This window comes from Medicago truncatula, chromosome 4 (assembly GCF_003473485.1).
Source record: "Medicago truncatula cultivar Jemalong A17 chromosome 4, MtrunA17r5.0-ANR, whole genome shotgun sequence".
Taxonomy (NCBI): Eukaryota; Viridiplantae; Streptophyta; class Magnoliopsida; order Fabales; family Fabaceae; genus Medicago; species Medicago truncatula.
Window position 1 is genome coordinate 42,632,897 of NC_053045.1, and position 26,079 is coordinate 42,658,975.

The 26,079-nt window shown below is 32.7% G+C and overlaps 3 protein-coding genes across 3 annotated transcripts; all 3 read left to right on the top strand.

Moving 5' to 3' along the window:
* Positions 1-3,359: 3,359 nt before the first annotated feature.
* LOC25493052 (rac-like GTP-binding protein RAC13) lies at positions 3,360-5,051 on the top strand. The gene is made up of 7 exons (XM_013601458.3): positions 3,360-3,666; positions 3,755-3,842; positions 3,928-4,037; positions 4,126-4,189; positions 4,322-4,386; positions 4,487-4,552; positions 4,695-5,051. Exons 1-7 carry the CDS (start codon positions 3,568-3,570, stop codon positions 4,791-4,793), a joined length of 591 nt encoding a protein of 196 aa, XP_013456912.1. The 5' UTR covers positions 3,360-3,567; the 3' UTR covers positions 4,794-5,051.
* Positions 5,052-8,615: 3,564 nt separating this feature from the next.
* LOC25493054 (WUSCHEL-related homeobox 9) lies at positions 8,616-15,788 on the top strand. The gene is made up of 6 exons (XM_024780692.1): positions 8,616-8,942; positions 9,266-9,459; positions 9,564-9,862; positions 13,721-14,584; positions 14,701-14,900; positions 15,777-15,788. Exons 1-6 carry the CDS (start codon positions 8,616-8,618, stop codon positions 15,786-15,788), a joined length of 1,896 nt encoding a protein of 631 aa, XP_024636460.1.
* Positions 15,789-21,618: 5,830 nt separating this feature from the next.
* Positions 21,619-25,295, top strand: LOC25493056 (WUSCHEL-related homeobox 9; the record flags this gene model as incomplete). Its single annotated transcript, XM_039832771.1, has 3 exons — positions 21,619-22,510; positions 24,610-24,809; positions 25,252-25,295. Coding segments are annotated over 3 exons (1,101 nt in total), but the record flags the coding sequence as incomplete, so codon positions are not given.
* Positions 25,296-26,079: the final 784 nt, after the last annotated feature.

The following is a 26,079-nucleotide window of genomic DNA, read 5'->3' on the forward strand; positions in this document are numbered from 1 at the left end:
ACCCTTAAAAAAGGGGTATTCTTCAAGGTGGTAGGGTTGCAGATTGTGTGTGGTGCCTCAAGACTTTAGAGACGAGGAGGATTATTTGTTTTGTACTTGTCAATTTGCCAGGTCAGTTTGGGACCAAATTTTTAAGTGGGTTTGAACGAGAGTGATCTTGCCGGAAAACATCATTTCTCTTTTTGATTATTTTTTCTCTTCCTCTTCGAAATGTTAATCGCGGGAAAGACCTAATGCTAACATGACATACTACTGTATGAAAGATCTGGGAGGCGAGAAATGGTGTTATTTTCTCCGAAAATAATCCAAGGGTAGAAGAATTAGTTGATGCTATTAAGGTTACCTGTGGAAGATGACTTCTTGCTAGGAAGAAAGGGGATCCTTCTCTGTCTTATGAGTGGTTTTCAAACTCTATAGATTGTCTTTTGTTTTAGGTGTTTGTCATTGTAGTTTGGTGGGTCAAGTATCCCTTATACTTCTCCCTATTTGTACTTCTCTCATTTTTCAATAATATTCATTTTGCCGTTCAAGAAAAAAATACATTGGTCCATGTGGTTAACTTGCATAGAATGACCAAATTTTTTATGCTGAGTTGCAGGGACGACCCCAAGCGTAAGCTTGTGCGTGCCATGGCCTCACTAAGGATGAAATTATGCATACAGAGAGGATAAAATTTGACAAAGGTCCGCATTATAACATCAAGTTTAATAATATTTAAAAAACTAAAAGTCTCCCTTCAAATAAATAAATAAAAGGTCTACCTCTCATATTTGTATTATTCGAAAGATGAATGTTTAAAATATTATTTGACTACTTATGTATTTATTGATATAAATTTATATATGCATTGAGTGTAATACTCACAATATTTGGGTTCGTCGTTGGCTCGTTGCTGAGTTGTATCATTAAATTTAATGAATCCGATTTAAATTTCAATCAATAGAATGTAGTATATTTAGAAATGTATGTTTGAGAATATGTTACTAACACTACCAATCTCAGTCTCATGTTGATCCATTCAAAATTAGGTTCAACTAAAAAACTAGGCGCCTTATGCATATGATGGGATATGAGATATTATGAAAAATGCTAGATGTCGCTCTTATATTTATATTCCTTTCTGTCTTAAATTTCATTAGTTACTCCTAATTTATTAGATGAGTTATTGTGTGCATGTGAAATTACACTTGTTTGTGAGGTTTCACAATAATTTTGTTGTTTACAAAGTTTGGTGCGACTTACCTGACAAATTTTACTCAATTTCTTAATTAGATTGACTTGATGATTTTGTACAACGGAGCTGCTGGTTCATGTGTAAGCATTTCTCCACACCTATGTATGGTGTTTTTGTTAGTTTTATTTTTCCCCACATGCTATCTATGTCTAACTCACTGTTTCATTTCATGCATTGATCAAATTAGACTTTGATTTCATTTTTATTTTATTTTTGTGTAGACCTTTTGAACAATGGAGTGAAACAGACAACAGATGAATGATTGATACATGAGAGATAGTTTTTTTTGTATACCTTAGAAAAGAAATTACATCCAATAACTCATTGGAAGTTTTGCAAATTTACATTTTCTACAAACCTATGTGATGTTTAGGAGAGAAATAGTTTTTTTTGTAGCAAGTTTCTTTCTAGTTATTTTAGATTTTAATTTTTTTGGAATATATATTGTTGCTACTATTTTTTACGGCAGCAACTTAAGCATTGATATAGTGTCTAAACTACTTTTATGGTTGCTAAGTTTAATGCGATGATTTTATTCATTTTATCGGAACCTTGACACAGACATGTGTAAATAGTTGAAGAAATTCTATTACGGTAAATGTGAAATGAGTTAGAAGTTCTACATTGTTTAAAAAAAATAGAGGCTGAACATTTTATAAGTGGGAGGACCCACGAACTCATTAGTGTCCGGTTCATTTGTGTGGTTGCTTTTAATTCAATGTGGATGATCCGCCATGCTTCCCTCTATGACCCAACAATGGTATTAAAGTCGACGATTCCACGAATGATGTTCAAGTGACGTGTTCTGTTGAAAGAGAACCAATGGCAGTGCAAGTAAGTGTGTGTGGATGAAAAAGCTTACACTTGAAGGGGAGTATAGTGAATGGAAATCACTCGTACTTGAGAGTGGAGATTGTTGTGGCAAGTGTGAGGTGAGTAAGAATTCACATATTTCTTAAAAAAGTAGAGGTTGAACAATTTACAAGTGAAATGTCCATAAATCTATTATCTTAAAATTTTGGATCAAGATGTGATGTCCAACTCGCTGTTGTGGTTCTCGATTAAATATAAATGATCCCTAACTTCCCCCTATGGTCCAGCATTTTTGATATACTTGTTATATGCCCCAAAAATGTGAAGTGTTGTAGTGAGTTGGATACACGGGAACAATGGAGTCAAGAATCAGAGTGCTTTCAGCTCTCATAACTTTATGATGGTGCACCCATCAATCAATTTTTAGTAATTTTAACATTTGTAATATGTCTTCTTTGTTAAAAAGGTTTGTACATGATAAAAAAACTGAGGTGGCATTGCTTTCCTTCCCTCCATTGCTCTCTTCCACCCATCCTCCGAATATTAACTTTTGATCCTCAAATTTTGTTAACAACGAAAATTGTCATGATAACATTCGTAAAATTATTACTTTTTTTTTTGTCTATATATGGCTTCATGGTAAAATTTTGGCTCGCTTTGCCAGTGAAATTTAACCAAATAATAATTTTGCTTAGGATTCAAATTCAACCTTAACAAAAGCTTCTTAGCCAATTGGTTACCATATTATTTTCCTATGGTTAGAGAGTGTACGACTGAACTGAAATTTCGATAAAATAAATAAATGTAATCAAATCATTATGGGTTTGTAAGTTGCAACGACTGAACTGAAATTTAAATAAAATAAATAAATCAATGCATTAAGAGAATACACAGCATGCAAAAATACATTGCTTAGTATAATGTTTTCCATTGAAGTTTTTGTGTTACAATAAGGTGGAGTAAAAAGCATTAACTTTTTTTGGACCACTCCAATAATAGTGGACCCATGAAGGATAAAGAAACCAATGTAAGCTAGCTCAATCCGTTTAACCATAACCACAAACATATTATAATTAGAAACAAAGACATACCCAACAAACATGTCACAACAAACTTATTTGACTTACTTTACATCATATCATACCTCAAAAAATAATTCCTTAATTTCATTATAATGTATTAGCTAATTAAGCAAAAAATTCTTTGCTTTTCATAATTCATTACCTCCCTTCTCCCACACTTAACCAACTAACTAACACCACCACTATACCTACCTACTTTGTTACCATATCTACTCTTGTCCTTACACTTTAAGAAAAGTAACACTTTTTTATGTACATGATTATAAATTTTGATCAATTTCATGAGCCACAACAACTAAAAGTAGGTAATATAGACTTACTCCTAAGTAGTTAAAGGCTTGCTTAGTCACCCCCTCCTTTAACTTCCATCATAAATATTGTTTCAATTGTTTCTTTGCAACTATAGTTTATGATCTTAAGTTAAGAAAAACAAGAAGAATGAGTACTGCTAGGTTTATCAAGTGTGTAACAGTAGGGGATGGTGCTGTTGGAAAAACTTGCATGCTTATATCCTATACAAGCAATACCTTTCCCACTGTATGTTTCTAAATAGTTCAATTTACATGTAAAAAAATATAGTGATGAATCTAATATATTTTTTTTTCTTTTGATTTTTCTATGATAGGATTATGTTCCAACTGTGTTTGACAATTTCAGTGCTAATGTAGTGGTGGATGGTAGTACAGTTAATCTTGGTTTATGGGATACTGCAGGTTAGTCTAAAGCTTTATTTTTTACTTTTAATATAAATCAATATCAAGTTTTGATGAGGTGAAATTTTGTGTGGATTACTTACAGGACAAGAAGATTACAATAGATTAAGGCCATTGAGTTACAGAGGAGCTGATGTGTTTTTGTTGTGTTTTTCTCTCATTAGTAAAGCTAGTTATGAGAACATTTCCAAAAAGGTTTTTTCCTCTATACATTACCTTATAAGTTAGATTTAGATCTCTATTATTTTTTGGTACTGTAATAACATTTTTAGTTTATTAACAGTGGATATCTGAGCTGAGACATTATGCTCCAAATGTGCCTATTGTGCTGGTGGGAACAAAATTAGGTAAGCTATTCCATCTAAGTAACATTTCAACCACCATTATATTATAAGTTGACAGTAATGAAAATTTCATTTGATTATAGCTTACAGAACATTCAAAATGTCTGATTATGTTTAAATCCTACGTATGCACAGATTTGCGAGACGACAAGCAATTTTTTATCGATCATCCTGGAGCGACACAAATAACAACTGCTAAGGCATGCCGTCGATAAATAAATTATTCATAAAAATTTCTATATTTGAAACCAATATTATTTTGAATGTACAATGGATTTAATCAATGATTGTGGTGAACAGGGTGAAGAATTAAAGAAAATGATTGGAGCAGTTAGTTACATTGAGTGCAGCTCTAAAACACAGCAGGTAAAATTACAGCACTTCTTTTTTGGATTTAACTTTTTTACTGTTTCATATTTTGAAGCAAAAGATGCTACTTAATTCAACTATTATATTCCAATTGTGAAGTATTTTTTTAAGTATTTGTTCTAATTCTTTTTGTTTACAGAATGTGAAGGTAGTTTTTGATGCTGCAATAAAGATTGCATTGAGGCCACCTAAGCCAAAGAAGAAACCACGCAAGACAAGGACATGTACATTCCTCTAATTTGGGGGGTGTGAAAATAATATATAACCACTCCATTTCATTTTCAGATTTATATAGCAGAATTGAAACCATAAGCTTCAATGTTTTGTTTGTGATTTTATAGTATATAGAATGAAAAAAAAGAGTCTTAAGGGTTATGGACTATCTTAGTGAAGAATTATTGAATTAATTATTTTTCTTTTTGTGTCTAGTTGCTCTTGTTTATGTAGTTACTCATATTTGAAGTTAAATTGGGAATTCCTTTTGTATTTCATGATATTCTGATTCCACTTTTAACTTTAAGTTGTTTCTTTCACTTTGGATTGTTCAAATTTTAAACTTAATTAAAGGAACTTTTTGATGACTAATCACTGTGAAAAAGTTAAATTTGAGCGACATTAGCTTGTGGCATTAAACCAACATAAAACTGAATTTCAGAAAATCAAAGTGATTGAATATAAGTGGTTAATGCGTTTATCGGAATGCTGCCTCAATTTTGATGGAAAAAAAATGAACTGGAAATTTGCTCTTTAGGCATTCATGATTTGCTCTTAAGCACCATAAACCGACGAAAATACTCTCAGTAGCAATAATTAACGATTGTTTTGGAGACTTTTTAAAACGGTTGGAACAATTGAAGAAGGAATTTAACGGATTTAAAAAATGTTTAAAGGCTGTTAATTGTCATTTTGTGGTGAACAACACTTAACGGTCGTTCAACCAACGATAATTGTTAAATTAAGCAATTAGAGGGTGACTCATGAGCAGCTTTCAATGAACTGACTAATCGAACGTAGAAGGTGGGTTGGGCTAATCAAATTCAAAGCCTAAACTATTTAAAGTTCAATCCAATCTCTAAAAGAAAATTATTCTTCCTACCCCTCAAATTGTACTCTTACCCCTATAAAGCACATGAAATCCTAATTTTACCCTAAACATGTTAAATATTTTAAAGAAAGGTGGTTATTCATTTGGACTTGGATCCTCTAAGGGTCACATAGCTGTTGCACCGTGTAGCCGTTTGAGGAGATCATTTTTGTATCCATTAGTCAAGACTATAGTTGTTGTGGATGAAATACTTTCCACCCCTTCCAATTTCTTTGCTAGGGATAAAGGCATCAAATTGATGTTCGACCCCAAATCACTTTAGGCTTCATGAATAAGAATCTTACCAATCATGCAGGGTATAACAAAACATCGTCTTTTTATTGGCGTGTCACCTTCCTTCTTCTCTTCACTCTCTACCCCACTTCGTTCAAGCTCTTCCTTGGATCCTCTTGTTTCGAAAAGAAAGTTTTCATAAGCTAAACAAATCCTTGTAATGGACCCAAAATGTCAGAGAATTTGAATTTGTTGTCGCTAATGGACAACTTCTTCGTGAACTTCCCCACATCATCTTTGTTCTGGACTTCTTCTTTAACTCCCGCCTTCATTATATTGGGACTTTCACCTTCCAAGCTAATAACATATGTCCTCACTTCCAACCACCACCATCAACACCCTGCCCTAAAGAAAAAATCTAAGCAACTAGCACCAAATGATTTCCAGACAAATCAAAAGGTCGTCTAAACCTATTACATAAAGGATCACCCTCTAACCACAAATCAATCCAAAACCTCTTTGAATCATCATCACCCACCACTCACAACCCACATCAAATTATCACCATACCAATTACAAACTCCATACCCAAACCTCTTTGAATACCAACTATATCTTTCTATTAAGTTGACCCCTTCTTCCTTTACTCATACCTAGCCGCAAGAACCTGATATCACAAACACCATTTATTCACAAGCACCTTCGAACACCATTTACCGAAAAGGTCCAAATTGAACTCCTAAATTCTACGAACCCCCAAATCTCCTTTCTCCTAATCCAAACAAATTGTGTCCCATTTAATCACATGGATTTTTCTAACATCCTCACATCAACTCCTCTCTCTTCACTGGTTTCCAAACAATTCCTTCTGCTCATTATTATTATTATTTAATCAAACTAACATGTTTGTGTGTATGAAAGAACCAAATCAATGACTTTATAAATTCAAAATTTCAATTGAAACAAATTAAATAGATTTGATATTTTTTTTTTCATGTTTGGGGTGTCATATAAGGAATAAAACCAAACAAATTCATTTTCAAAATTGAACCGTTGAGATCAAAACGAACAATTATATTTGATTATAATGTACTTTATGTTATATTAGTAGTTATTTCTTAGAAAAAAATATTGTATTTCTTTTAATAATTAAATATAGGGTTAATTAAGTTTTTGATCCCTATAAATATATGCGATTTTGTTTTTAGTCCCTATAAAAATAAATCACACTTTTTAGTCCCTACAAAATTTTCTGTTAGTGTTTTTAGTCCCTGTTAAATTAAAATTTAGTTAATTATGCTTAAACTTCTAAATTTTTGAAAGATTTGTTACATACATGTTCATAACATCGTAAGACACTCTTTTATAATTTTTTTTTAAATTTTTTAACATGTAATGAATTAAATATGAATTTTTCTAAAAGCCGAAATTTTAAGATTATATTAATAAAAATTTGGACCTAATAATAAAATTTTAAGTTACTTTTTTGCGGAGGAACTTTATATAATATTCTAAGTAAGTATGTGAAAAATATGTTACAAATTTAAAAGTTTAAGCACAATTAAGCAAATTTTAATTTTACAAGGACTAAAAGTATGTGTTGTTCCCTATTAAATTGAAATTTGTTTAATTATACTTAAAATTTTATATTTTTAAATGATTTTTAACAAACATGTTAAGAAATTATAATAATCTCTTTTATAAAAAATTAGAATTTTTTAACATGTAATGAATTAAATTTAATTTTTTTAAAACGCCAAAAATTCAAGATAAAACTAACGAAAATTTGGACCTAAAAATAAAATTTTGAGCTAATTTATTGTGGCAAAACATTTTATAACGTTTTAAACAAGTATGTAAAAAATCATTATAAAATTTAAAATTTTAAGCATAATTAAACAAATTTTAATTTAATAGGGACTAAAAACACTAACGGAAAATGTTATAGGGACTAAAAAGTGTGATTTATTTTTATAGGGACTAAAAACAAAACTGCATATATTTATAGGGACCAAAAACTTAATTAACCCTTAAATATAAATTTTTCTATTGTAGTTTATGTAATTGTATTGGTTTATAAAATAAGTGTGTGAAATTATTTTTTTACATTTTATAAAGTAAACTCCTTATTTTTTTTAAATCTGATTGAACTGAATCGAAGAATCTAAACTAGCCCACAAAAATTGACACCAAAGAGAATCGATAGACCTTGAGGAGGAGCACCCTCTAAGATCTCAAACCAACACGGTCACCAGTCTAATCCAAATGGGTTTAACGAATAAAGAGTTGGTATATAATTTTTGTGTGAAATATATATGACAAAATATCAAGAAAATGAGAGGAGCAGCTATAGGGACTTGGATTCCATGAATGAATTCATATAATTTAAAAGTGACTGCAAGAGTAATTTTATCCCTAAAAAATGTGAAAAAAAACCTAAATATCAAAGTTTTATTTTATCGTTAACTATTTGATCTTTTTTAATGGTTTAACCATATCTGTTTGATTGTGTGAATTTAAGATTCCAATCAAGTACGGATTCCTAAATTCACACATTTAAGCAATATAGGCAATTAAAAAATAACATAGTTATTATAGAAGTATCGTAATACTCCATAGTTTGTACAATATAATGAACATCTTTCAGTGAATTTTATAATTGGTGAACATTGCATGAGAGAACTCCAAAACCAAAGCCTAGATGGAACCCAAAGCTTGAGCAAGTAGTGTTGTAGGCTAAATATGGTTTGGAGGCAATTCCTTAATAGATTACCCACTAAGTATAATCTAAGCCTTAGAGGTGTGAGGTTGAATTCATCTTTATACTGTGTTGGCGGTTGCGGTAGGCTTGAGACTGTGAACCATATCCTTTTTAATCGTGCTGTTTTATGGTCGATTTGGAGTGAGTCGTTGAAATGGCTCGGTGTTTTGGCTGTTTTTGTTGAAGGAGGATTTGAGCGTCTCATTTTGTTCAAAGGTCTAGTTGCAGGAGGTAAAACCGTTTGTGAGAGGTTGGGAGTGATATTGGTCTCCATTATCTCTTCCATTTGGAATGCTAGGAATGCAAAGGTATTTAAACAGGCTGCTATTAAATGGGAAAAGGGAGCAGATGAATATAAAGTTCTATCTTGAAGAATTATTCAATCAAGATCGACAAGTTTTGTTTTTGGATCTGCGCTCTTCTGTTTCTGTGGAGCATTCGTGTTGGTTCTGTTTTGGTGTCTATTTGATGGCCGCAGGGACTTTCTATCGTGGGAGCTCGAGTTTCAACAAATTCGGTGCATACATACATCAGCTATCACAAGAAGTTAGGAACTATTTTCACAAATTTGTGTCATCCGTTCTAGTCCCTGTGTTGCTGTCTTGAGTTGGTTGCTGTTTTGAATTGATAGGAGGCTTCTGGTTCTGGAGTTGGATTAATCAGCTGCAAGGAATGCGGGATTTTGAACGTGGATCTGGATTGGAGAATTTGCCAAATTTGCTTTGGTTTGATGTATGTTCTATCTGTCATTGAGTTTAGAAGTTTCAGGAAGGGTACTGTGCCATTAGTTTCATCTTATAAAGGTTTACATATGCAAGGCTTTTGGTATTGGTGTAATTAACATTGTACATGTATTCTGATCCTGTTAAAACTTGTGCTAGGATAAGTGTTATAAATAAATTTTTGCTGTTTAAAAAAAAAAAAACAAGCGATGTTGAACCCGCGGAGAATAAGGTTAAAAAGATACATGAACAACTACAAGGGTTTGGACAAGTTGGTGCTGTTAATGTTTCTTACTGGTTTCAAAACCGTAACTCCAGAAGCAAACAAAAGAAAAGAATCTTGTACAACAAGAAACTAAAAACACAACAAAACTCTACTCCGTGTAACTCTCTTCCACAAATCCTCACACCACCACCCAACTCATTTTCCTCTGATCATCAAAAAGCCTCCATTGGATTCTCCAATATTAATGATGTGATGGTGTTGTTGCATGTTTCACCTGCAGGTCTGTGAACCAAAACCACCAAGGTCTCAAGGCAACACCACCAAGTCAATTTAAGTGGGTTAAAAATGATATTTTTACTGTTCATAAGTCCTAACTCAACTGAAAAAATAAATATCGAAATTGTTATGTCGAACGTCGTGAACAGGACTCTAACTCTGACTCCTACATTTGCGTTTGTAAGATTCAAATGGCTATTTTAATTTCATCCGTCTAAAAAAAAGATACCTTTTCTAGTAAAAAAAAAATACTTTTATAATGCAAATAACCTTTTACTTATAATCTTTTTATCGATAAAAAAGATCGTTAATTAATTTTTTATTTTAATTTTTTGTCAAATAACCTAGTGGTTAGAACTCCGACCCCAAATGTAATATATATATGGGATTTGCTAGAACACACCCACTAGTTTTTATGTGGGAGTGTTTTAGCAAGTTATAACTAAAAAGTTAACAAATACAGCTTAAGGTGTATGTTGCTATAACACACCTTCTAACAAAAACAAGTGGGTGTGTTCTAGCAAATCATATAGGCATTTGCTAGGATACACCCACTTAGTTTTTAGAAGGAGTATTTTAGCAATTAAATAACTAAAAAGTGGTTAAATACACCTTAAGGTGTAACTCTGCTAAAACACTCCCACGTAAAAACTAGTGGGTGTGTTCTAGTAAATATATATATATATATATATAATACAATATTTGTATCAACTTAGTCAGATTCATAAAACAACTCGTTACTTAATTTTTGAAATCAATTCGTTACTTAATTTATTAGTCAAGGAAACAAGTATATGAAAACTCCTTAAAAACTCCATAAGTATATAACTTAAGTCAAAAAGGAGAAAAAAGATATATGTATATGAATTGGTAACGGATGAAAATAAATAAGGACTCTCAATGTACCGTAAGTATTTTATAAATTTCAGAGTTCATTATTTAATACAATAGTGAACTTTGAATATTTTTAAGAAATACATAAAATGAGCATTAATGTTTATAAACAATGAAATAATATTTTTTTAAAAGAGTTTTTTCTTTTTTATAAATTGGATATCTTACACGCGCAACTGTAGAGATTAATCCTAAGTTTTGTGGGACTCAAATGGGAAACAAACTCTTCTTAAGAGTTTTAACATTGTTGCCCGTCTAAAATTCGTGTCATCTTATCTAAACACTCTTAGGTAAATTATATCATTAAACAAAACAGTTTACAAATAGTTATTCATTAAAAAGAGTTTGCAAATAAGTTAATCTGAACTCCTTTTTATGGTTATCTTCGAATCATATGCCATTTGCTTTTTGTTATCATGATTGGTGGCGACATTCACTCCTTTATATGTGTGTCATGTAATTTTTTGTTATTTTCCTTTGGCTCTTGGCGACCTCTTGTTAGGTGCCAATTGCCATCTTCTTGTAACAAACATTGTGTAATTCACCACTTTTAACACACCTTGTACAGGGTGAATTGCTCTTGGCATGAACAATATTTTTCATTTTGATTTGTTGCAAAAAAAAGAGTTTCCAAATAGTTATTTGATTCGTAAAGTATATCATTAATTACCAACAATAAATTAGTTCAAATACTAATCCAGAAGTCTAGCTCAACTGGCAAAATGCCGAAATTGTTAGGCCGGATGTCATGACCGGGGTTCGAACCCCGGTACCTCCACTTGTGTGTGTGAGTTTATAATGGCTTTGCCATTTCGTCTATCTATTAAAAAAAAAAAAATTAGTTCAAATACTAATAAGGGATTTAGATTCAAACGACGGAAATTTTGTACCTACAGTAACATAGTAATGCAAAAAATATAAATTATTATTTCATTAGTTAAGAAAACAAAATACGAAAACTCTTTGATATGTCAATGTTCTCCAAAAATTATTTGGGTAATAAACAACTTTTAAGTTTGGTACAAGCATAGAACAATGATAAATTGAGCACTCCGGATCCCGTGAGCATAATTCAATTGGTAGGGGAATACATTATTATATGCAGAGGTTGGAATTCGAACCTCAGACACCCCACTTATTCACCTTATAAGGTGAATTCTAACCACTACACTATCTGATTAAAATAAAATAAAATTGAACACTCCGATAAATTTGATTGAATTTGTAGTTTTCATTCAATTATTCAACATCAAATCATATTTTTATATTTATTATTTTAAAATAATTTTTAATAATAAATTATTTTTACTTGAAACGACCATTAATATCTTAAGTTTAAGTTTGTTCTTATCATCATTCAAAAAAAAAAAATCATTCAAAAATTGGCTAAGATTAAAGCTCCCATGAATAATACAATTCGAGTCAAATTAAAAAAAGATATGTATGCTATACATAACGGAAGAAATTAAATACAACTCTCAAATGAATCCAAAAAAACCCACATTTTTCGTCAAATTAACCTGAAGAAAGAACTTTACAACTGCAACTACATCACCATTTTTCCAATCAAACAAAACATTTCACATTTCTTCGGCTTTGAAACCTTATCCCTCCCCTTTTCTACTCTTTCAATTACATCATCATCCATCACAGTTTCTTCTTTCTCTTCCATTGATCATGCACTACTCCTTTTTCTCCGCAGTACGTACACACACGTATGCGCATGTAGAACAAGCAGTTTTCTTTGTTGTGTAATAAAACAAATTTAAGTTAGGTCAATTGGTAGCAACAATGCATAATATATGCAAAATATAGGTTCAAACCCCACGACTACAAAAAATAACCGGTGTAAGTAAAGCTGGCAAACATGGTTCTTGTTTTTATTGCATTCATTTTCTTTTTTTGTTTGTTTCTACTTTCCTTTTACTTCATTGCCACGGTGTATTTCATGCATGCATCCATTTTTATTTTTAATTTGACTTTTTCCCTTCTATGTGCAAGCGTTTCATTAAATAGGAGGCCACATTTTCCATCAAAATAATCTGAAGAAAGAACTTTGCACTTGAAATTACATCATCTTCCATTACTTACTACTACTATATATTTCTTCTCTTTCTCTTCCATTGATCATACACCATTTCTTCACTGTAAGTAAGAGCTACAGCTATACACAACAGTTAGCAAACATGGTTCATGTTCTTTTTTTGTTTGTTTCTAATGTGTCCAGTTTTATACATTTGTATTCTAGTTCCGTTTTATAAAACCTAGTACTTATCTCTAATAATCATCTCTATCTTTTGATATTTAGGTTAAGTTCAATAATTTCCCTTACTTTCTCTATCTATCGCAGCATATCAACGATCGATCAGTGATGGCTCCCAGGAAGAAAGTACATTGGCCAAGCAGGTTCATTAAGTCGACCAGTTCGTCGAACTCCAACCATCAAAATCGTCTGCATGGCAACCCCTCCTCTCTCTTCAATGGTTTCCAAACTACTCCTTCTACTTTTTATTATTATTATTAAATAATCAGACTTACATTTATGTTTGTATGAAAGATCAAAATCAACTACTCTACAAACTCAAAATTCCAATCGAAACAAATTATATCGATTTAGTTTTTTTTCCATGTTAGGGGACATGTAATCGAATCAAACCAAAAAAATATGATCTTTTACTATTTGATTTTTTCTAATCTTAGCTTTAAAAGAATTAAAAAGCCTAAATCTAACATCAACTATTTGATCTTTTCTAATGGTCTGACCATATTTGCTCGACAATGTAAATTTAGGATTTCAATGCAAGTAAGATTTCCTAAATTCACACATTCAAGCAACTATAACCCATAAAAAAATAGTTCTAGAAATATCATAATACCATGCTTCATAGAGTGTAATGCATATATTTTGGTCAATTTAATAATTTGTAAACTTTGCATGTTTGATCGGCTTATAACAAATATTGTTTAGGCGATGAAGATAGAAATCCTGGACCAAGGCCAAGATGGATTCCAAAGCCTGAGCAAATCCGCATTCTTGAAGCCATCTACAACTCAGGGATGAAGAATCCACCTGTAGATGAAATCAAGAAGATACGAGAACAATTACAAGAATTTGGACAAATTGGTGATGCGAGTGTCTTTTACTGGTTTCAAAACCGCAAGTCCAAAGGCAAAAACAAAAAAGCACCCTACCCCAAGAAATCAAAAAGACAACCAATTGCAGATCCAGCTCTTAATAACTCTCTCCCACAAATCACCACACCACCACCCAACTCATCTTCATCATCTTCCTCTAACAATATTATTGGAATCTCCAATATTAATGATGGGACGGTGATGGTGCCTAATTCACCTGCAATCTCTCTGAACCAAAACCAAGATGATACTTATCCTGACACCCTCGCTGAAACCGGTCTACAACTACCTACACCCCCATTTCCCTCTTTCCCGGTTGAGAATCATATTAATGAAAGGGTAGTGCTTAATGACATGACAACACTAGAGGGGTCTAATTACTTCTCTGATTTCCCGAATATGATTGAACCCTCACCTCAACAAAATGTTGATCTGCCTCTGCTGAATTATGATAACATCATGAACAATGAAAATGAAAATGGAATCTACTCAGTCCATGATCTTTTTTATCAAGAGAATATTCAAGAGGAAGCGATGAATATGATGCACATGCACCAACAAGACCCACAATTTAATTTTGGTGTCACGACAACTTCAAGTAATGATGATTCAACTGATCTTGCTCCTCTACCTCCGGCCATTGACATGAGTGCACCTGTTGATGTTCCATTCCTTTTTACCGGTGATCAACTTCAAGGTATAATCAATATCAATTTTTACGATGGATGGATGTCGGCAATGTGCATCGCTTAATGTTTTTTTTTTTGTGAACAACATGTATATTATAACGATTAGTTGATGTTTGGTTTTCAGGTTTTGGTGAGGAAGATGGTATGAAAAAATGTAGGGTGTTTACTACCAATGAAGTAATCGAGGTTAACGCTGGGCCCTTTAACGTTCGTGAATCCTTTGGTAATAGAGCAGTTCTGTTTGACTCCTTCAGTACCCCGGTTCTAACTGATGAATGGGGTGTCACCCTCAACTCACTCTACCATGGGGCTGATTATTATCTGGTATGCAACTTTTTTCTTATCTACCATGGAGTATTTTACTAATATATATTATGAGTGAACAACAATTACTTAGACACTAATTACCAATATAAATGATTTGGACACACATAGATCACATACATATCAATTAATCATTTGAAAAATATATGTTTAAGGAGTAATTAATGTTATTTAGTATGGTAAGTTCCCAAATCATTTTCCCTTAAAAATAAAAATAAAAGTTCCCAAATCATTTTGATTGGTGGGTAATGATATTTTCCCTTCCTCTAAAAATGATCAATAGATGAACCTTTAACATTTTTAGTAAAAAGAACTGAATTTTATAATAATAAAATAATGGACAACAAACATAATAGTTTTTTTTCAGGGACAAACATAACAGTTTATAGTTCTTAAAAAAAACATAAGAGTTTATTAAAAAGGAGGATTTGTCGTTGTACTGGATCTGTATTAGACATCCCCTCTTTCCCATCACTTCACTATTTGTGTTCATAATTATTAGTCTCTCTATTTCTTTCGTTCTCAAAGTGTAGAATGATATTTGTGCGTTCATAGATTATTTTTCATATATAACTATCGATTTAATTGGTATACCTTATGGGTGTAAATATTTTTTTTTTTTACAGATAATTAACATTGTTAGTTCATTAAAATTATTTTGGAAATTACGTATAGGAATAATTGTGATAATTTTACAGTGTAAAAGTTTGGGTTGAAAGTTAATCAAAATTAAATTAATTAATATACTATATAACACAATCTTTTGGTACTAGACACGCATTTTTTTTCAAACTGGTTTTGTACGAGTAAGTCAAGCACCCACCTACATTTTGGGTTGTAATGTTATTGATTTTTTGTTACAATTTTCTTTTTCAGCTATATCTTTGATTTGCTTCAAATGTGTACTCCATATGGTTGATGAAATGTTTGAGAGTGATGGTCAACTTATCAATAAGAGGCTAATTGCGATTATCGCTAAATTCAACATTCTCTCATCCTTGCAATTGACTTATCAACATGCGGTTGAATTGATCCTTTCAAAGATCGCCTATAGTTAAAATGAGTGAACACCAGCAAAAAAAAATTATGAGGATGGATATAATTAAAGTCCGTGGATCTTTCACTAATCTCGGCCATTTACCATATGTGAAAGAATTTAGTTTGGGTATTAGGATTAAGAGTTTGGTTTGTTAATGAACTTTTGGTTTCTTAAATTTGTGTATTGGTAGCATGTTTTCGGCTTTCAAAATGTGTATGGGAAATGTCTCAACTCATAGCCAATTTGATTGTACTCTCGTTATTTCAATATTTGAATGAAGCTTATTTTATTGTCAAAATGAGGAGGAGATGATGGAACGGCTAGGGATTACATCTCTCTCTGTATGTGTGTGCGCGCAATTTTGTCTTCTCCATATTACTATATCTAGAAGGTCAATAATTTGTCTAACTTTTATATTAATATATAATTCAATTTATAATTTTTTTTTTAATTTTCAAATCGTGAAGCAATACTTGAAATATTACTGTCTATTTAATTTCAAAGAAATCGTGTGGTATAAAATTCTGTTGAAGATTGAAGTAAGATATGAAATGAAGTTTAAAAGTTCTTTTTTTTGGTTACGAAGTTTAAAAGTTCATGAATAGATAGATTTTTATGGAAGATCCATTAATTTTAAACATTATTCTTAATCTAAAAATCCATATTTAATTCGCTTCCGGGAGAAATAAGTTCACGATATATATCAAGCACTATTCTAGGAGAATTCTTCTGGTTTGAATATAAGCATATTATACTGCAATGAATGAGAGAATCAGTGGATTCAAATATTCAGAATTTGTTAAAAGCATGGAAAGAAATGTAGTGGTGCACTTTATGAGCTGCCTACAATCCCTGAAACACTACGAATTACAAATAATTTAATCGCAAGAATTTTAGATTTGTTAGCTAATAAATAATTATCATATGAAATGAAACACTGTAAAATGAATATGTTAGATAATTTTTAATTTGTTTGATAATTTAATTGCAAGAATGTAGTGATGTACATTAGGAAATGATTGAAGATATTGTTGACTTACGATGATGGTGAATGTATATTAAGGAAAAAAATACAAAAGGAAAGAGGGACTATATACCAAAGCCTTCAAACTAAGAAAATCAAAAGTTAGGTAAACCCTAACCTGTGTCCAGCAAAATCATTCCTAAGGATGTCATTTTATCAGCATAGTGATTGCCTTCCCTAAGGATGTGAAAGGCCATGAAATTCATGTTTCTTGTAAGATGCATACAAAGCTAGCCAACGATACCTTAGATCCCAAGGAACAGAACTTGATGACGAAATAACTAGAATTACCAGTTTGGAGTCAATTTCAAGAAAAAAGGTTGTGCCAACCTTTATGAAAAGAAATTTCAATTGCAAGCATAGAAGCTACTAATTCAAACCTAAAACATTTGCTATGCCTAAATTATCAACCAAACTTCCAGGATGATATGCTTGATTAGACCTAAACATGCCTCCACGAGCTAGTATTCCAAGAACGTCAAATGATGCACCATCTGTATTGAATTTTATCCAATTTTAAATTGAAGGTTGCCACATAACTTCTTTGATTGAGGGAGCTTTATAGGAGGAAGAATATTTACATTAAAAGCTTCTTTAAGCACAACATAGTCAGAAATAGGGTAAGTAGCACCCTAGCTCTAAGCATAAGGTTGTAGGGTTGGGCATAAATATTCACATCAATAACGATTTAGAGGGGGGAATGCTGATATTCCAAACCCATTTAGCCCTAAAAAAGTTTGTTTCCTGAAGGCCTGAAATGAGCATAAGCAGTTTTGAGAAATTGATGCTTGCCCCGTTTCCAATTAACCAAGAAGATTTTTCTTTGATTTCATTATACTGATTTTTTATACTACTCCATATTGAAGAAAAAATGTGGTATGCAATGATTCTTTGACCCCTCAAAACTTTGTGCTTCAACAAAATGGCCCAATATCAAATACTACTTCTATATACATAAAAGCTTTGTAAATCATATTTTCATTTTTTTTTTAAGAGAGTAAATAGACCGCTCAAATTATCAATAAAATATATTTTCAAAGTTTGACATCTCCAAAATGAATCATATATATATGTAAGATCGAAATCAAACAAAAAAATTTCTTAAGAAAATATACATATTCCACATGTTATATTAATATTGCAAGATTTAAAAAGAAAATGAAATAAAATCAATTCATAAAAGATATTATCAAAGATTATGTAGAAAACCATTTGTTTTTGACTTGCGACTCAAGCCTTCTAAAAAAAGTTGTGGAATAAGAAAGAAGAAAATAAATCTTGCAAGATTCTAAAAGGAAATTAGTCGTCAAATAGAAGTATAAAATCCTACCGCATTAAAAAGAATTGAAAAAAAATATTTGATTATCTCAATTAAATCCCTAGAGATACATATTAAGAAAATAGATGAAATTTAGAAAAGAAGTGAAAACCAAAGTTTAAGGAACTTAAAGGGGTGGAGAAGAACCAAGAGATGAAAGATCTAGAGAAAACTCAAGAGAATAACCAACTAGATATCACTACATCATTCAATTATTGTCTATATATCTCAAGTGTCATGAAACCTCTATTTATAGGATCAATATTATAAAGAGTTGCAAGAATCATGTACTAATTTCATATCAACGTAATTGTATGACCTTCACATTATCTATGCAAGAATCATGTAGTAATTTCATATTATCATACCTTGGATCCGTAGCATCCCTTCTCACAAACCATCAACTCCTCCACCCCCATTTTTTGAAGATATCACCGGCAACTATTTGATGAACTCATATTGCCTCTACTGGAACCATTCGGTGGTAAACACTCTTTTCAACCAACAAGACGCAGCGGCTGTGATTACAACGCCTCTCTTTCGTCGTCCTTTGATTGACACAAGGATATGAAAGCAACTTCAAACGGGGAGTATTCAGTAAAATCTGCTTACAGATTATGTGTAGATCTGCTCCTCCCCCATGCTCCTGCGCATCATAATTTCCCTTGGGTGAGCATATTGAATGTTCAAATTCCTTCAAGGGTGAGGTCCTACCACACTACTTGAGGTATTCCATGCGACGATTCTTGTGTGGTATGCGAGTTATTGGCTGAATACCATATGCACCTCTTCTTTGTGTGTGATGAGGCAAAGGAATGTTGGGAGAATATTGGTATGGGGAACTTAATCCGAGAACTGTTGAGCTAACAATTTCTCTACTTTGTTATTTGATTTCTTGAGAAGGATAACAGTTCAACAACAGCAGATTGTTGCAATGGTACTTTGGATGGAAGAGCCACAACGCAAAGCTTTGAGAGTCTACTGACAACCCAACTGTTGTTATTATCTCTCGAGTAAAGGACACTCTGTATGAACGGTCTTGCATGCAAATAGCTAAATTGCAGATGCCAAACTGGAATCAACTTATACCATGGTCCAAACCGCCTCCAGGTGTGATAAAATGTGATGTGGACGCCGCAATTTTTCACAACAATGTTGTCATATGGAATCTGCTTTATGAGGGTCATTTCATAATGGGGAAGTCTGATTTTTTCAACTTCTAATATGTCAGTTTTAGAGGCTGAAGCAACAACATTCCTAGAGGCGATCAAGTTAGCAGCAAACAACAGCTCTTAATTTGTCCAATTCAAAACCGACAGAAAAATCCTAGTTGAGGCTGTGAACTCTAGTTGTGCTCATATCAATGAGTTTGGAGACATCGTCTCTCAATGTAGAGACCTTTTGATTTTAAATACCGACTTTAGAGTATCGTTTATTCGGAGACAAATTAATAGGGTCGCTCATAGTAGAGGTAGAGCATCCCTATCACACAGTAGCCCCATCTTTTTTTATTGTACCTTACTCTTTGTTTATGAAGGAAATACATTAACCTTGCCTTTGCTAAAAAAAGAGTTTACGAATAGCTTTTTTATTGATAAACAAGATCGTTGATTAATTTATTATTTAAGAAAGCAACCAAGGGAAAATGACAGCCATTAGATCGATCTTGGATATGTTGGCATACTTATGGGTGATGAAAATGACAAAAATCATGTTAAGGTTGCTCTAACAACTATGGTGCGGTAACTAGCAATTTCTCAAGTTTGGTCAGATCAGCAATGCAAAACATCGGCTAAATAAAATAAAAACTCCCTGAAATAATAATACAATTTGAGTTCAAAAAGAGACAATTTGAGTAACGTATGAAATAAATACAACCCTCGAGTCAATCCAATCCAATCCAATAAACCCTAAAGAAAGAACTTTACATTTGTAACCTCCACACCCTCCCTTTTTCTACTCGTTCAATTACATCATCTTCCATTACAGTTATTTACTACTACACTACCTCTTCTCTTCTCTTCCATTGATCATGCTACACACATACTTGCGTGAAAAATAAGCAGTTTTCTTTCTTCATAGTGTAATAAAACGAAATTAAGCAGTGTTAGTAAAGCTGACAAAACATGGTTCTTGTTTTTATTACATTCGTTTTCCTTTTTTGTTTGTTTCTACTTTCCTTTTACTTCATTGGTGATGTGTATTTCATGCATGCATCCATTTTTATTTTTAAAATAATCAATTTTTGACTTTTCCGTTCTATGTTTTATTAAATAGGATGCCACATTTTTCGTCAAGATAACCTGAAGAAAGAACTTTGCAATTGAAATTACATCACCCTCCTTAGTTACTCTTGCAATTACATCATCTTCCATTACTTACTACTATTATATATTTCTTCTCCTTCTCTTCCATTGATCAAGCACACACACTTGCGTGAAAAACAAGCAGTTTTCTTCGGTGTAAGTAAAAGCTGCAACTATATATACACAGCGTTTAGCAAATTCATGGTTCATGTTCTTTATTTTTGTTTGTTTCTCTCTAATAATCATCTATATCTTTCAATATTCAGGTTCAAGTTCAATAATTCGTCTTAATTTCTCCATCTATCCCAGCATATCAACAATCGATCAGTGATGGCTCCCTTCAAGAAAGTACATTGGTCAAACAAGTTCAAAAAATCGACAAATTCCTCGAACTCCAACCATCAAAATGGTCTGCATGGCCTCCCCTCCTCTCTCTTCGATGGTTTCCAAACAACTCATTATTATTATTATTATTATTATTATCATTATTATTATTATTATTATTATTATTATTTAATCAAAATGACATGTATAATTTGTATGAAAGATCAAAATCAATGACTATACAAACTCATAATTCCAATCGAAACAAATTATATATGGATTTGATTTTTTTTCCAAGTTGGGTGTCATATAAAGGAATCAAACCAATCAAATCTTTTTTTTAACGGCAAACCAAACAAATCTGACCTCTACTATATGATCTTTTCTAATCCTAGCTTTAAAAAGATTAATCTTAGCTTTAAAAAAATGTAAAAGCCTAAATCTAACATCAACTATTTGATCTTTTCCAATGGTCTGACCATATTTGCTTGACAATGTAAATTTAGGATTTGAATGCAAGGAATGTTTCCTAAATTCACACTGTGTCAATTATTTGATCTTTTCCGATGGTCTGACCTTATTCACACATTCAAGCAAATCTAACCCATAAAAAATTAGTTATAGAAATATCATAATACTCCATGGTTCATACAATGTAATGAATATCTTTCGGTCAATTTTATAATTTGTAAACTTTGCATGTTTGATCGGCTTACGACAAATATTTTTTAGGTGGAGATGATGAAGAAATAACTCCTGGACCAAGGCCAAGATGGATCCCAAAACCTGAGCAAATCCACATTCTTGAAGCCATCTATAACTCAGGGACGACGAATCCACGTAGAGATGAGATTAAGAAGATACGTGAACAATTAGAAGAATTTGGCCAAGTTGGTGATTCCAGTGTCTTTTACTGGTTTCAAAACCGCAAGTACAGAAGCAAAACCAACAAAGTACCCTATAACGAGAAACCGGGAACACAACAAAAAGCAGCTTCAAATAGCTCTCTCCCACAAATCAACACACCACCACCCAACTCATCTTCATCATCTTCCTCTAACAATATTATTGGAATCTCCAATATTAATGATGGGATGGTGATGGTGCCTAATTCACCCGCAATATCTCTGAACCAAAATCAAGATGATACTTATCCTCACACCCTCACTGGAACCGGTCTACAACTACCTACACCCCCATTTTCCTCTTTCCCGGTTGAGAATCATATTAATAAAAGGGTAGTGCTTAATGACATGATAACGCCAGAGGGGTTTAATTACTTCTCTGGTTTTCCAAATATGAGTCAATCTTTACCTCAAGAAAATGTTGATCTGCCTCTACTTAATTATGATAACATCATGAACTATGGAAACAAAAATGGAATCTGCTCAATCAATGACCTTTTTGATCAAGAGAATATTCAAGAGGAGTCGATTCATATGATGCATATGCATCAACAAGACCCACAACTTAATTTTGGTGTCACGACAGCTTCAAGTAATGATGATCATTCAACTGATCTTGCTCCTCTCCCTCCGGCCATTGACATGAGTGCACCTGCTGATATTCCATTCCTCTTTACTGGTGATCAATTTCAAGGTAATAAATATTAATTTTTATAAAGTGATTGAACTTAAGTGGTAAATAATTTCAATTAAAGATGAATATTTGAAAACTATAGAGAATTGGCTATATTATTATTGATACAGATTACAAATTACAAACATAGTATATATACAACCATGTAATAATAATGAAATAATGAGGAACTAAAGTTGACGTTGTTGACTTATTCTAAGCTACAGCTATAACATAATGACACAATGAATTGAAATGAATATTTGCAATCTGATGCAATAAACTACTGATATGAAAATTGGTGTGTTGACTTTGAAATTGATGCATCTAGAAACAGCTGTACATTAATGTCTAACACGCCCCCGCAAGGTTGGAGTGCCGTCAGAAACTCCAATCTTGTTTCGTAGATAATGATGTCGACCTTTTGAGAGAGGTTTTGTGAGACAATCTGCTAATTGATCAGTAGTGCTGACATGCTGAATTTTGAGTTTCCCTTGTTGGACTAGATCACGGACAAAATGAATGTCAATGGAGATGTGTTTCATGCGAGTGTGATATACCGGATTTTGAGTAAGATATGTGGCACTGAGATTGTCACAAAGGATAATTGGTGTTGAGGAAGATGATACTCCTAATTCATTGAGAAGGGAGTTTATCCAAGATATTTCAGCTGCAGTGTTGGCTAATGCTCGATATTCTGCTTCTGTAGAGGATCTTGCTACGGCTCTTTGTTTGGATGATTTCCACGAGATGAGATTAGATCCAAAGTAGACAAGATGAGCAGATGTTGAGGTGTAATCATCCTTATTTCCGGCCCAATCAGCATCACTGTATGCTATGAGTGAAGACGTGGCTGGTTTCTGAAGAAGGAGACCATGAAAAATAGTTCCTTTGAGATAGCGAAGAATTCTCTTTAGTGCTGTAAGATGAGTAGTTGTTGGTTTTTGCATAAACTGAGCAAGTTTATTGACAGGGAAAGCAATGTCAGGCCGTGTCATGGACAAATATTGGAGGCTGCCTATGGTACTACGATAAAAGGTAGCATCAGTATTTGGCGAACTATCATCTTTTGTTAGGGCAATGGAAGTGGAGAGTGGAGTGAGTACAGCCTTGGCATCGGTCATTTTTGTCCTTTCAAGAAGATCAACTATATACTTATGTTGGGAAAGGAATAGGCCTGTGGAGGTTGGAATGACTTCAACACCAAGGAAGTAGTGCAATGAACCTAGATCTTTGATGGAGAAGGAAGAAGCAAGTTTGCTGATACACTCATTCACTTTAGCAGTGGAATTCCCTGTGATAATTATATCATCTACGTACACTAATGTGTATAGTACCATGCCTTGTTTACGAAAGACAAACAGAGATGAATCAGATTTGGAATTAGCAAACCCATAGTCACAAAGAAACTTACTTAGAGTTTGATACCATGCCCGTGGTGCTTGTTTGAGGCCGTATATTGACTTTCTAAGGCGACAAACATGGTGAGGCTTATCTGGATGGATAAAACCTGGAGGTTGTTGCATGTAAACTTCTTCAGTTAGAGAACCATGTAAGAAAGCATTGTTTACGTCTAGTTGACGTAATGGCCAATTGTGTTGTAGGGCTAAGGAAACGACCAACCGTACTGTGATGGGCTTAACCACTGGGCTGAATGTTTGTGTGTAGTCAAGTCCAGGTCGTTGGTGGAAGCCTTTCGCCACTAATCTGGCTTTGTATCTCTCAATATCACCATTTGCTTTCCTTTTGACTCGATAAACCCATTTGCACCCAATGAGATTTTTATTAGATGGTCGAGGTACCAGATCAAACTTTACTAGTTTTAACAAACTGATTTAAATCCTAGTTTTAACAATTTTTTTATCAAACTTTACTTATGTGTCAAACTCTAAATTACCTATAGTCCCTTCTTAAAAAACAGAAGGTTTGGACAAAATATATATCAATATTTACATGTGTTTGTGTGGGCGCCCGTGCGCACACCCAGAATTTAAAGCACGGGGTATGGTTATGTTCTATAATATCTCATGGACGTGTGCAATGTTCATGGCTTCATTTGGTTGATGTTTGTGCTTTCGAGTTGCATATGACTCATAAATTGTTGTATGTGTGTTTCTCAGGTTTTAGTGAGGACAATGTTACTGCAAAATGTAGGGTGATTACTATCGACGGTGCATTCGAAGTTAATGTGGGGCCCTTTAACGTTCGTAAATTCTTTGGCGATGGAGCAGTTCTGCTTGACTCCTCCGGTGTCCCGGTTCTAACCGATGAGTGGGGTGTCACACTCAACTCACTCCACCATGGGGTTGATTATTTCCTGGTCTGCAATTTTTTCTTATAGCATAAGCTTTGTTCATAAACTTTTTTACTGATATATAATGAGTGAGTGATCAACAATTTCTATCATGCATCACTATTTATCACAATATCACTCTCTCTATTACACTCTCTTTCAAAGTGTAGAATGGTATTTGTCTGTCTATAGATTATTTTCCATATATATAATTATGGATTTAATGGTATACCTTATGGGTATAAATATTATTTTTTACAGATAAATAAAACTGTTAATTAGTTCATTAAATTATTTCGAAAATCACGTATAGGAATAATTGTGATGATTTTATAGTGTAAAAGTTTTTGTTGGAAGTTAATCAAAGTTATTTTTTTGTTGGTAGAATAATCAAAATTAAATTAATATGAGTAAGAGAAGCATATACATTTTAATGCTATTAATCTTTTTTTGCAATTTTCTTTTTCAGCTGTATTAAGGAGCTGAAGCTGGAACGGCTAGGGATGCGAGATTGAGATATATATATATATATATATATATATATATATATATATATATGTGTGTGTGTGTGTGTGTGTGTCTTTTCTTGTTTGTCTTCATATGTCCATGCCATTTATATATACATGCCCATTATGTCCATTTATGTATATACTAGGGTTTATGAATAGGGTTACTGAAACTGACGATATACCTCATTTAGGTCTAAGTCGTTGAAAGTTTGGAAATCTCATTGTCGACCAGGGTATATGCATTTGTCCTTTTTAATTCTAGGGCCTTTATAATGTGGTACTGGACTTCTGGTTCAATAATGTTGACCATATGAAATTATTCAAAATATATATATATATATATATATATATATATGAACTAATATGTTGTATTTAATTTATGTGTTCTTACTATAGAGCTTTGTTGGTGGCTTGCTCGTTTTCCTGTTGTTCTTCTCCTTTGAGATGACTATCTTTTTTTCTCTTGCTTACTAGGGTGGGGGTCGGGCTTACTTGGACCTGCTGGTGTTTTTCTTCCTTTTTGATTTTGAATTTGTGCCTTGATTTTTCTCTTTCTTTATTTTTTTTGCCTTAAATGTATTTTTTTAACCCTTAACTTTTAAAATTTAGCGATTTTGGTTATCTTATTTAAAAAATCTCAATTTTGACCCTCTAACTTTAACTTATTTTGCAAAAGTCTCGGCCGATTTAGTTTTAGCTTGGTCAATGCTAATGTGTACACTATTTTAAGAATTAATTGCCAATTGTGTGCATGGAAATTAATTAAAATAAAATAAAAAATTGCTTCT

Excerpts from the sequence above, each read along its gene's own strand:
- LOC25493052 (XM_013601458.3), top strand. The coding sequence starts at position 3,568 with ATGAGTACTGCTAGGTTTATCAAGTGTGTAACAGTAGGGGATGGTGCT. Across the intron at positions 3,667-3,754 it reads CAAGCAATACCTTTCCCACT|GATTATGTTCCAACTGTGTT; the intron begins GTATGTTTCTAA and ends TTTCTATGATAG. Across the intron at positions 3,843-3,927 it reads TGGTTTATGGGATACTGCAG|GACAAGAAGATTACAATAGA; the intron begins GTTAGTCTAAAG and ends GATTACTTACAG.
- LOC25493054 (XM_024780692.1), top strand. The coding sequence starts at position 8,616 with ATGGTTTGGAGGCAATTCCTTAATAGATTACCCACTAAGTATAATCTA. Across the intron at positions 9,863-13,720 it reads GTTGCATGTTTCACCTGCAG|GCGATGAAGATAGAAATCCT; the intron begins GTCTGTGAACCA and ends AATATTGTTTAG. Across the intron at positions 14,585-14,700 it reads TACCGGTGATCAACTTCAAG|GTTTTGGTGAGGAAGATGGT; the intron begins GTATAATCAATA and ends TTTGGTTTTCAG.